The sequence below is a fragment of the Gallinula chloropus genome, assembly GCF_964237585.1.
Source record: "Gallinula chloropus genome assembly, chromosome: 1".
Lineage (NCBI taxonomy): Eukaryota > Metazoa > Chordata > Aves > Gruiformes > Rallidae > Gallinula > Gallinula chloropus.
In genome coordinates, this window is record NC_140085.1 from 94,657,350 (window position 1) to 94,670,542 (window position 13,193).

Consider the following 13,193-nt stretch of genomic DNA (forward strand, 5'->3'; position numbering starts at 1 on the left):
TAACTTAAAGTCCTTTTGAAGTCCCGGTCACCTCTTGTCAATTTGTTTCGCTATTTAAACAGGTGGAGATAAGAAATAATATACTGTTAAATGACCTGTATCAGATAACATGTCCACAAACACACACTGTTCTGGTTTTAATCATATTTGTACGATGAAGATAATCAATGTTTGAATTTTCTTGTGAGTGTTTGCCCTGCTTCCATATTTTGATGCCAAGAATATAAAACAAGGAATGATCATAGCCACCAAACTGAAATGGGGGCTGTCACATGTGTGAACTTTGATAACACGAGCCCTTTTTGGGGCAAGCTGGATCACCGGGACCAGCATGGTGAGAAAATAGTGCCTGGTCCTCTATCGCAGATGTCTGCAGGCTCCAGGTTGAGTTGTGTTTGGCTCTCAGGCTGTTGTGGCTCAGCAAAAAGGATTATTAAAGTCCTGTTATAACCATGCTGGACTTGCCCTTCTTTCAGCTGACCTTGTCAGGCCCAGGTAGGGAAACACAAGGTCTGTGATGAAAATGCATTCTCTTCTCTGCTTCAGTAATCAGTGTTGTGAATGTCTTGGAAGTATAGCAATTGTCTTATTGGAAAGGTTCCTTTCTTCTTTTTTTTTTTTGCTTTTTTTTTTTGTTTGTGGGGTTTGTTTTTGTTTGAGGGGTTTTTTTTTTGTTTTGCCGGGCAAGGAGAAGAGAGGGAAAAAAGTAGATAAAAATTGAGTCCTATGTGAAAAGTTCAGCTTCAAGCAGGATGGAAGGTGACTGACCCACTGTATAGCAGCTTTGCAGAAAAGAAGTGCAGGGAGTCCTGGTGGACACCAGATTGCACGTGAAGCCAGCTAAGTGCCCTTGCAGCAAAGAAGGCTTAATGATATCCTGGTCTGCACTGGGGAAAGTATTGCCAGCAGGTCAAGGGAAGGGATCCTTTCCCCTCTATTCAATGCTGGTGAGGACACATGAGAAGCAGTGTGTCTGTTTCTGGGCTCTTTGCTACATGACAGACATGGGCATACTAAAAAGAGTCCAATGAAGGACACTGAAGATGTTGAAGGGACTGGAGTATCTCACTTATGAGGAAAGACTTAGGGAACTGGGATTGTTCATCCTGGAAAAGGCTCAGCGAGATGTCACTGATGTGTACAGACACCTGAAGGGAGGGTGAAAGAGGACAGTGGTGTCCAGTAACAGGAGAAGAGGTGATGGGCACAAACAGAAACACAGGACACTCCCTCTGAACATCAGGAAACACGTTTTTTCCTGTGAGGGTGACTGAGCAATGGCACAGGTTGCCCTGAGAAGTGGTGGAGTGTCCTTGCTTGGAGATACTCAACACCTGCCTGGGCATGGTCCTGCACAGCTGGGTAGGTGACCTTGCTGGAGCAGGAGGTGGGACCAGATGGCTTCCAGAGGTCCCTTCCAAACTCAACCAATCTGTGATTCTGTGAGCCCTCTTAATTCTTTCTCTAAGTAATGCTTTTAATGAAATGGAAAATACTTTTCAGTGTTAAAAACCACCTTAAGACATTATTGGTATCAACAGTTGGGACAATAAGTACCTGTGGGCAGGTCTTGTCTTGTTCATTCAAAGCTAGACACTTAGTCCCTGATGTGTTTTGCACTGGACAAACACCCAGCTGTCATTCATATTCTGTTTTGCCCTTTAAAAAAAAACCCAAACAAACCCAAACCCAACAACTAACAAGTCAGTACTGTTAACAAAAGGTGTCTGCTTGATCTTAAGAGCATAGGGTTACTGTTTTTGTGAAATGCTGACATTTCCTGGCTGATACCTAAATGGATGCTCAGGAGGACCTGCGTGTATGGCTGTGGGGAGGCGTAGGGTGGGGAGGACAGGAAGTGAAAGCCACCTGTTGCTACTTCAGAGCTGATAAGAAGCATTCATTTCATTAGGCAGAGCTTTTTAGCCTCCCACAACCTACTGCATACAAGCTAATCTGGGCTACCGGAAGATAAGATGGGAGCGCCAAAACCTCAAGTAAAGATGTGGAGCACCAAAACTGACTTACATTTTCCTAAGTAGTTAATTACACTTTCTGAAGTAGGCGCTAAATAGAGGTAATAGCTCTTGGTTTTGGACACTTTCCATTCCAGAAGCTGCTGTTTGACCTCCCTTGCCCCCTGCTGCTGATTGCTGCAAAGAACCGTAGTGGCCAGTGCGTCCTGCTGCTCTCTGGTAATGAGACCTTGCTCCTTGAGTCAAGAAAATGTCATAGGATGTGTCATTGTGGAACTTGCCAGCCCAGAAGCATCAGCAGTAAAAAAATAGGTGTGGAAGGAAAATACAGCACATTTTTGTAGATGTAAAGCGTTGTTTAAGTCCTTGGGCTCCAGGGTATCAAGGGAGGCTCACCTGCCCATATTTTCATTGCATCAGTAACTAGAAATAAGCTATGGTGTGAGGCAGCCAAGCAGGCTGGTGAAGGTGAGTTTCAGACAGTTCTTCTGTCAGGTACAGATTCACAGTCTCCAGTGGGTCTCACATCTAAAGGATGTTAAACAGCCCTTGGTCTCTTTTTACATTTGTCCAAATTTTTTGCTCTTAAACTCTTTAAAAAGGTGTTTGCAATGAGAAAAATATTCAATATTTCAAATGGGAGAGATGGAAAACATGGCTACTTTGCACATGCTTTCTACAGTTTATATTTCTTTACTTGGAGAAACATCAGCTCACTGATTTTTAGATACCTTCTATCCATTCCTCTTATGACCGCATTGATTTAAAAATTATAATTACTCTAAATTATGGCCTGCATCATATATTCAAAGTGTGAGGATCTCAAATAATAACAACATCTCTGTCTTTGAGCCAGGTACTGAGATTTCTTTAGTCACCCAAATATGTGGGTACTGTTTGCTGCTTCCCTTGTGATAGGCAGAGAGGGGGACAAAGAAGGATGCCAGTTAGCACGGCTGGAGAGGATGTGGAAAGTACTGTAATTAACAGCATCAACAGCAAATGCCATCTCAATTTAGAAACGTCCTGCCAGGATCTTGCTCTGAGTCATAATACCTCCTGATGCTGCTGCTTTCTTCCCGTGTCCAAACCTATGTGGAAAGGTTTAATCTGACGTAGAGTTTCTACAGCACTGGATCAAAGAGGAGGAAATGAGTTTAGAGTCACTTCAAGCCTGCTCAAACATGCATGTAAAAGACATTTGGAAGGGAAGTGAGCTGGATTAACCTGGTATGCAGCTGTAATTCATAGCTGGTTCAAATAGAGCTTCTCCTGGCATACATGGGACAAGATTGTGTCTCTGAATTAGTGTCATTAACAGCACTGGCTCGGTTTTAGAAGGCAATGTCTGAAAACGATGCAGGGGAGCTGGCTGAGCTCTTAATTAGCTACAGAAAGGTGCATCAGAAATACAGCAAGGCAGGGCGTGATGGCCAGTGACTTCTTGCAGTGTTATTCCCTAGAGTTGCCTTTGTGTCCTCTTCCAGTTAATGAAGTGCCTTGACATAGACCCTGTGTTGTGTTAGGGCATGGAGTGATTTGTTATGTATCTGTAGGTCCTGCTTTCATTCTCTTTTTATTTTAATGACCTGGAAACTATGTAAAAAGCTCTCAATGTGATTGCTAATGGTAAGCACTGTCATATAGTTAAGCAATTATTTTTTCATCCCACCATTTTACAAATACATTTAATAGCAACAGAGAAAGGCATTTCTAAATTTGCTGAGGTGGCTTTTTGCTTGTTTCTTTCTTAAATGCGTATGTCTGCAAAGTTGTTTTGCAGAGACTACTGCAGTTCCTGCAGTGAAAGTTTGCGGTTATTCAACTAGTTTGTACTCCTTCCATGTCCTAGGGGTGTTACTACAGAACCAGGAGGAGAAAATTTTCCAGCAGGACCTCTTGTGTTCTTGCAAGGCCTATGTCTCTGTATTTAAAGTACAACCTGTGTCTTTCTGGGTCTGTGTTAACAAATTCCTAGAAAACTGCATAATTTTAGCTTTGGCAGAACTTGCGTGGAGACATGATCTGGGGAGGGGAATGGCGACCCGATGACACACATGGGGTTTGTCTGTCTGAAGGAATGCCTTTCAGATGAGAGAGTTCCTCTAAAATCAGAGGCCAGGCTTTCCTTTTATCAGTCCATTCATCGATTACTTTCTCGTAGCGATATAAATGTAAAACCTTTCCAGAGACAGTTTCATTCACCCTTGTGAGGCTGTCAAGGCTTTGGTAGTGTGTACTTGCTGCCTTAGCAACTTAGAGGGCCTGAATGGGTTTCTAGGAGAGAACAACATTGCAGATCCCACAGGGTCATTTTGGTTTCCCCTAATGACAGGGAATATCTCCTAGCAGAAGGAGCCTTTTCTGTTTTTCCATGTGATGCAAAATACCATTACAGACTTTCAAATTAGTAACTGAGACTTGACTGGGATTTAAAGGGGTACTGACCAGCTTACTAATTGAATATATATTTGCAAGTCTTCTGTAATTTTGCGTCTGTAGGAGAGAGGAACCAAAAAGGGCTGACTTTTCTAGCTCTAGCAGAAATGAAAATTAGGATTCAGCTTCTAAAGCCGAGGTTGTGTTGTCCATCTCCCGGAGATCAGAATGAGGATAACTGGAAGAGAGGACCGAGAGAAAAAAAATTGTTCCAGCTTTGAATTTTACTTCCATTTATAGTTTGCCTTTGTAAAATGCAGTTTTATGGAAATGCTATTTCCATAAAACTGAAGTTAGCTGATTTCTTCAAAGAAAATTTCACTTCGGTTTTAAAACTCGCACTTGCCCAGCACCATCTAGTGGACTGACTGCTGCTGTCACTTCGGAAGCAGCTGGGCTTGGCACACCGCATAGCGAACTGGAGTGAGAGGCCTCAGTGTGAATAATGTGTCTGTTTGTGGCTGTTTATGTCACATGCATGTGAGTTGGCACACAGCTACAGGCTGGGAGGAGAATGGAGTGAGAGCAGCCCTGAGGAGGAGGACTTGAGGGTGCTGATCGATGACAAGCTCAACATGAGCCGGCAGTGAGTGCTAACAGCTCAGAAGGCCAACCGTGTCCTGGTTGGAATCAAGAACAGTGTGGCCAGCAGGTTGAGGGAGATGACTCTGCCCCTTCACTCTGTTCTCATGAGACCCCACCTGCAGTGCCGCATCCAGCTTTGGGCTCCCCAGTACAGGAAAGACATGGAGCTGTTGGATTGAGTCCACAGGAGGGCCACCAAGATGATCAGGGGGCTGGAGCACCTCTCCTGTAAGGACAGGCTGTGAGACTTGGGCTTCTTCAGCCTGGAGAAGAGAAGGCTCTGGGAAGACCTAATTGCAGCCTACCAACACTTAAAGGGTTCCCACAGGAAAGTGGGAGAGGGAGTGTTCACCAGGGAGTGCAGTGACGGGACAAGGGGTAATGGCTTCAAGCTGCAAGAGGGCAGGGTTAGATGAGCCATTACGAAGAAATTCTTTATTTACAAGGGGGTTGAGGCCTTGCAATAGGTTGCCCGAAGAGGCTGTGAAAGCTCCTCCCTGGCAGTGTTCAAGGCCAGGCTGCATGGGGCTTTGGGCAACCTGGTCTAGTGAGGGTGTCCCTTCCACCCCACAGTATTTTGTGGTTCTATGTGACAGAATCGTATGAAGATTAGCAGCTGTTTAGTTGAAGAGGAACACTGTGAAGGAAAGTTTAAGATACATGCAGATAGTGGTGCCTGTTATCTCCTGCGTTCCTTTGGTCCATTGAGCTCCAGCCTGCTCGCCTGCTTCTCTGCCTTGCCATGCAATGCCGTCCAAGTTGTAAGATTCTCTAAGGAAGGATTTTAGAACATTATTTCTTTGTGCAGCACCAGGCAACACAAATCACAGCCTGGTTGTCACTGTGATACAAATGATAAATGTAAGCTGGTGCTAACGGTGAGCTCTGAAGTCCTCACTTGAAAGAAGGGCTCTGGAGTCTGTCTAATTTAAATGGTAGGCAAGGAATTTGGTGTTTTGCTCTTTGAGAAGACGTGATGTTGTTTAAAGGAGAAAGAAGAAAAAAATGCCTTGGGAAGACCTCTCTATAGAATGCACATATGCACTCAGAGAATTGTGAAGTCACCCCTGCAGCGGCTTCAGGATTTGGGGAAAAATAAATGGTCTATGGCTCAGGTCTTTAGAGGTGCATGGGAATAGATTTGTTTTTTCCAGCCCTAGGAAGGAGGGCTCAATCTCCATAAAAATGAATGCCCCTAGAAGGACTGGGTGTTTCTGCAGCCCTAGCTACATCACCAGCATCCCACTGCTGTCTCTTAAGTAATGATTTTTGGCAGCAAGCTCTTGATTTTGCAGCTCCAGATGCAAATGAAGGGAGAGCAAAGTGGGGGGAGGGAGGTCTTGAGTGTCTGGGCAGAAGACCCTGAAAAAAGCTGCAGAGGTGCAGGTGAGGGCAGGCAGCCAGTGCACTCACTCAGTGACATTGTGCGTGCACCAGAGGCCCAAACCCTCCCTCCAGCGTAAGGAGCAGTGAGCATCACCGAGAGCAGGGGTGACTGTGGAACATCAGAGCGAAGCAAATTGCATGATAGCAGGAACATCCTCCCCTTTAAAATTCCTTGTCTTTTAACATTTCATCGCTTTAGGGTCTGTTGTTTTTGCTCAATTCACGTTTTGGACAATGAAAATAAGTGGGTCAGTTTTATTCTGTAAATTTGTATGCATTAGCACAAAAAATATGTGCTGAGGTTTCAAAAAAAGCTATTCTTAAATAATTCAGAGAAGCATATCATTTCATTTTTTCCCAAATCCAAAAGTGCAAACTAGTTTGTTTCCCTGGTTTAAGGGAACCCGGCACTTAAAAAAACCCACTCTTTCTTTTCTGGCTTTTTAATGTAGTGCAGCAATCGGAATGCCACTCGTCTCCTGGCCTCCTCATGATATTGCATTGCAACACAACCTTTCCAGGCAGAAGCGGAATTTATTTTTTTCAGATAAAGAAAACAAAAGTTATGGGGTTTTCCTTTCCAAGTTTTAAGTTTGGGACAGTAGCTACTGTGGATACTGATTGAAATGTATGCGTTCGTCCAGTCGAGCAGGTGCAATCCTGTTTGAAAACCCACTTGTCTCCCACTGCCTGCAGCAGGAAACACGAGTCTGGAAAGGTCATAATATTTAAGTAAATTAATTTAGCGTCAAGACTGCTGTTTTGTTAGAGGTCTGGGGATAAACCTTACCTGCTGGAAAATAACCCATTTGCAAAGGATGTGTCTCTGCTTTGTAATAGGTGTGAACCAAGCCTCAGCATATGGAAATGCAAGAAAATGCTTAAAATAGTTTCCTCTCTTTCTGTTTCTCCTCTAGCTCTGGGATTGTACACAGTAAATGCAGTTTATGGAGATACCATTACTATGCCTTGTCGTCTAGAAGTACCAGATGGTCTTATGTTTGGGAAATGGAAATATGTAAGTATAGCTTACCTTTACATTCATTAGAGCTGGTATAAGATGATGTGTGGTTTTTTGTGTGTGAGATTACAAGATTCCAGTCGGTAGGATTTCTGCCTCGGGTACGAAGACATTCATTGCTGCGTTCGTAAGGCTGTGAGATCCCAATCTGCATAATTTCTGCCAAGTATAGATTAGAGGTTTGAGGAATTAATCTCATTGTTCAAGAGAAGTAATTATTCAGGAGTTCTCTGCCAACCTGTATTAGAGATCTGGCACGTTACCCAGTGATGTCTCGCTCGCTTGACAGAGCCATCGTTGTACATTTGAATACTTTTGAAGCGGGTTGCCTGGAGCAGGACGTGCTTCATCCCTGGGAAGGCGCTGTCCCCGGGTCTGGTTGATCTGACAGTCGCTCAGTACTGTTCCACGCTTCAGTGTGTTTAACGCACAGCGAAGAAGAGGGCAGACCCGACCTGGCTGGTGGTTTCACTCTGCTGTTTTGGGTGTGTGGAGAACAAAGGCAGAAATGCCAGCGCTGTCCTGGTTGTCTCAGACATCCTGCAGGAGGAAGACTGCAGGATGCACTTCTCCTATATGTGATTGGTATCCAGGGCCAAAAGGAGAATAAGCATCTCAAGTCAAAGGAAACCTTGGAAGCGTATTTGGAAGCATGTGTGGAAGGAACCACCAGGTTACAAAACCTGTTTTGCTTCTCAGACTGACATCTGGACAACTGGTTTTCCTGCTTCTGTAAAGTTCACATAAATCTTCTCTCGTGCTCAAACTGGAATGTTACCAGCAATAACAGGTGATCTTTACTCTGACAGCAGATTTAAAATTACATGGTTCTCTCTCCCTCATTTTAAATGGCACCCACCGGCCTATTTTACAGCAGACTCATCTGCCACTGAGGGTGCTTCATAGTCCCCTTCCCCAGCTCCTTCCCTTGTACCTGGAAGTTTGCAGCTTTTGCAGACCTTGTCCAGTCAAGAGTTCCTGCTCCACAACCATGTTCTGGGAAAGGAAGTGAGAAGTCTGTAGAGGACATTTCCCTAAAAGGGTCAGTGAAACTGTTCTATATAATACTCAGAAGGTGCAGGAGCTACGTTTTGCAGTGTGCTTTTTAGCATGCTGACTTTTCTTAGGAAGAAGTCCATCTGTCTGAAGATGCACGGTTCTTCTGAGAAAAAGAAATAGGTTATTTCTTTCCAGCGTGTTTGGATTGCTCATCTCAGACAAGTAGCAAGCAGCGCATGGAGATGTTGCAGCTCCTTCTAAATGGAAAAGGACACGAAACCTAACGTGCAGAAAAGCCTGTCCAATTGCTGTTGAATGAAATTGTTGACATCACTCACACAACCAAGCCAAAGCGATACCCATTCTCCCAAAGCATCTCCCAGCATGACAACACCTGTTTTTAACAGGGGCAGGATTCATTTTAGGGTTTTTTGGTCAGGTGATTATTTCATGGGAAGAAGGAGAAACTCCATTTTCTGCTCTGCTGCCTTGGTAGTAGCCTCTTGGGTTACTGGTGGGAGCCCAGGAGCACTGTGAGACTGACACAGGCAGGAGCAGGTATTGCTCCCTTCAGTTTCTACCTGTGCACGCTTGTGCCCTGGGTAGGCTTACAGGATTAAATGCTCCTTCACACTTGACAGCCAGCTTTGCGTGTACTGAGGCAAGGCAATGCTCACTTTCCTGTGTGACAGACACCTAGGGTAATCTAAAAGTGGGAGAGGGACAAAGACTAGAAAAGGAATTTAAACTTCACATTAACTGGTGCCTCCTGCTTTCTGCCCGGCTCCGAGACCACTCGTCTCTTGTCACAACATCGTCATGCTTTTGTGGGCTCTGCAGTCAAGCTGAGGTATTGTACGGGGAGCTCTACTCGCATCAGTGGTGCAAGGGATAAAAGGGAATGAAAACCTCTTCCAGCCCCAGTACAATAGTGAACATAAAGATGGAGCCAGCCATTCACCTCACTTTATTTAAAGGCAGACAGTGTCTGTCCCTGCTTGGGGTGGGGGGAGGATGAAATCCTACAGAACCCAACCTGCAACTTTGTCTCTCGTAAACATACATTTTTGATAGGGTAGGTTTGTGTGAGGGAGGCTGTCAGCTTTGTATTCCTCCTTGGGATGGTAACTGAATGCTGATTAATGAGGAGGATGTCTAGAAAATGGTATTTCGTCGATTATCCTGAGATGCCTAAATAACAGTGTTTGATTGTATGTATATTCCCATGCCACAAGCTCTTGAGTCCTTTAAAAACAAAGAGGAAAAAAACCCTAAAAACCAATTTAGAATAAAATAGGCAGTTATGCCTGATTAAATCCCGCATTTGGAATGAAGTCTGAATATCCCAGACAAACAATATGAATATGTAAAACAATCATGAAAAAAAGGAAACTGAAGCTTTCAAGCCTAGCTCATGAATGCTGCTATTTCAGATACTTTTTATTACAAAGCCAGGTGGTGCCAGAACTACCAGTCTTCGTCAGAGAAAGTCCTGGGCTATGCTGAGATTGAGCCAAAGGATTGAATTTACTTCTACTGATGATATTATCAATGTGTACCACGGCAGTCCTAAACTAGCACACGTATTCCACTGAATATCTTGTTTGTACAGCAGAAATTAATCAGGAAAAAAAGCCATACGATGTAGTTTCAGGGTTTGTGGTTTTTTTAATTATGGATTTGCACCAATTGCAGATCTTGTTTCTGCTTTTATTATAGGAAATGCCAAATGGAGCTCCAGTATTTATTGCCTTCAGATCATCCACAAAAAAAAATGTACAGTATGATGATGTGCCAGACTACAAAGACAGGTTGAGTCTCTCAGAAAACTATACGTTATCCATCAGGGATGCAAGAATCAGCGATGAAAAGAGATTTGTATGTATGCTAGTTACAGAAGATGATGTTTCCGAAGAGCCAACGGTAGTCAAAGTCTTCAGTAAGTAAATCTAGTTATTACTACCATTAACATTCGTCAACATCTGAATTGTAAATTACAGAAATTTGCGTTTAAGGGCAAGATTAAAGCCAAGAAAGTAAGTTTGGCTGAGTAAATTACTAAGACTAGCAAATTTCTGCAGCTTTCAAAAATGTAATCTACTGGTGGCATTTACGTAACAGGACTGCCTGCACTTGCAGTTTATTCATGATAAGTGCTGGCTCAAAGAGAATTTTAGGCTTTGATAATGACTCACTTATGTGATGTCATTTGGCCTTGGAAATGAAAAATGTAAAATTAGCACTGATTATTTTCCATTTGTTCTCTGAGTGAATTTTCCTGCAGGAGGGAAGCATTAACTGTGTGCAGTCTGCAGGATTAGATGGGTGGAGAGAGGTTTAAAGCAGCTCCGAGCAGCCTAGTATGCAGCGGTATGAGCTGTAAAGGAGAGGGCGAGAGGCTGAAAAATGAGTTTCTAACCCCAAAAGCTTATTCTGTCCCCTGCTGAACTTCCAGGAGGAAGACCAGTCAGCAGTTCTCTCTCAGAGCACAGCTAAGTTTATTAGCCTTTGGTACCAGAAGGCTGATCCACAGTGCAAACTGGAGAACCCTGAGGCACGGTCATGCTCTGAGCTCCTGTAGGAGTGAAAGGGCATGTTTTCCTGTTTTGGAAGGGGGATCTTGTGCTTGTCTCTGGGAGAAGGCATCAGGGACTTGTCGGTGGTGTCTAGGCAGAAGTTTATCAGCGGCATAAAGAGTTTGAAGCTGGATTAGGAGTCGACAGTAATTCCTTTCCCTCGTTTCGCTTTCAATTTGACTGCAAGAACAATCGAATTAATGACAACAGGGAGGAGTGTGCTCAGAGCACGCACAGTAAACACAGCGCTTCAAAGGAAATTATGAAGAATTATCATGTTTATTTATCGCACAGCAGTAAATATGTAGATGAGACAGTGGTATATGGTGAAACGAAACGCTAACTGCTTGAGTTACTGTGTACTGTACTAAATATTAACACAATGCTAACTCAGCCATGGAGCACAGCTTGTATGTTTTATTGTATGCATTAATACTAATAGAGAAAGCTTCTATTTGCTAAGGCAGATAAGAATAGAGGATGCAGCACATACAATATGGCCGACTGCAAGAAAATATGGCACCGCAAGAAAAAAATTACCTTTGCAGTTTTTCATTTTGAGCTCACAACTTTATTTAGGGTTCTCTTAACATTTCTTTGCCTAGAACATCCTTGAGTCTGGTTGTCGGGGGTTTCACCTTTGTGTTATTGCTCGCTCGCTTGTTCCAAATACGGAAGAGTAAAGAGGAGCCCGCAAGGTTCATTTATTTAACCCATGGAGTTCCTGACTCATTGAATCGCAGACCGAGAGTTAGGCTGCAGCAGTGCAAACCCTCATAAGCCAAAAGTCTTGTGTACCTTGAAACTCAGCTGTATCCCAGAAGTCATGACTGGAGCTTGTCACGTCCTCAGCTGTGCTACCTGATTAACTCAGCGCTAACGAGCGGAAATGGCTCATTGCGCAGGTACCACCTGCTAGTCTCACTCGCTGGACTACGCAAACAAGCTCTACCAGCTTTCCAGATGGATCCTGTCAGCACCTTTTTTTCTGGAATTAAATGGCTAGTTTGCAAAGCAGAGCGGCCCAGTGGACAGGAGCTGCCACCCTGCCACACCGATACTTGGCTTTTGCAAGCAGCGAGCTCTTTTCCCCACTACTACAGAGCCTATATAGAGTTGCAGGGTACTCTGGCGGGCTCTTAAGCCATGAGAGAAACTGTGTGCCGAAGTTGCAGGCCCACCAAAGGTGGGCTCTGCTGTTGCCAAGCTTAAAATTTCTTCTCACTTCAGAGGCCGAGCTGGTAAATGCCAAATAAATCTTTTATGGTGAATTACCTTTGTGTGCACGGGGTGGCTGTGGGGATCTGGCAGGAGCCGTTTCCTCCTGGAGGCTGCTGTCAGAGAGCAGGTGGTGGCTTCTCCACTGGAGCATCTGCACCAAAGCACCCTGACTGGAGAGAGCCGTGCGGAGCAGAGCTTCCTTCCTTCAGGAGGAGTGTAGAGGGGGCATTTCAAAGCACAGGGTAGGTCTTCCCAAACTCGTCTTGAGGGAGATGAGAGGTGAAAAGAAGCAAAGCTGAGGTGGGAGGTGGCATTGTGGTTTGATCAGCTGGTGACTCTGACAGGCAGCCAGCTGTGCCTGTTTGAGATCCAGAAATCTGAACAGGAATGCCTGTTAATGGTCTTGAAAAGCCTCATTTCCTTGAAAATTCTTTGTCCTTGCCAGGTTCTTACAGGTTAACCTTTTTCCTTTAGAACAGATCTATTTCCTTTATATAACAAAAGTGAAACAAACATGCATATATTTAAAACGATAGATCTCTGTAAGCCCTTTGAAGGAACTGGGGTGGTCTTGGTGTATGGCTTTGACTGCTTTGGGTTTTTTTTTTCTTGTTTGTTTGGTTTTTTTTCCCCCAAACATAGTTGTTTGAAAAAATGTCAAATGAATAGCTTCTTTTATTGCCTTTCATTTCCCTTTTGAGCTGTTCTTCATTCCGTCCTGGCTTAAGTCTTCCAAGCAGAGAGTGTCTGTGCATTTGTGTGCACGCGCACACACGTGCACACGCACGCAGGGTGAACAGGTCGATGTGGAAAGTAGCAAGTAGGCTTGCTGTCTGTGTGACAGCTGGAGCGCTACACCTGCTTGTTAGTAACTTCATCAGTGTGTAGAGAGTTTGGCAAGAAGGTGTGAAGTTTACTTTGGGCTGCAATTACTCAGGTGCAAACTTTGTTTCAAAGGGAGGCTGATTTGGGGAAAAGGTTCTGTAAGCT

General features: G+C 44.1%; 1 protein-coding gene across 1 annotated transcript in view; it reads left to right on the plus strand.

The window, feature by feature from the left end:
• Positions 1-13,193, plus strand: part of ALCAM (activated leukocyte cell adhesion molecule) — a 118,552-nt gene that overhangs the window by 78,086 nt on the left and 27,273 nt on the right. Inside the window, 2 exon segments of the mRNA XM_084272197.1 lie at positions 7,304-7,404; positions 10,126-10,345. Coding sequence (XP_084128323.1) covers positions 7,304-7,404; positions 10,126-10,345 — 321 coding nt within the window.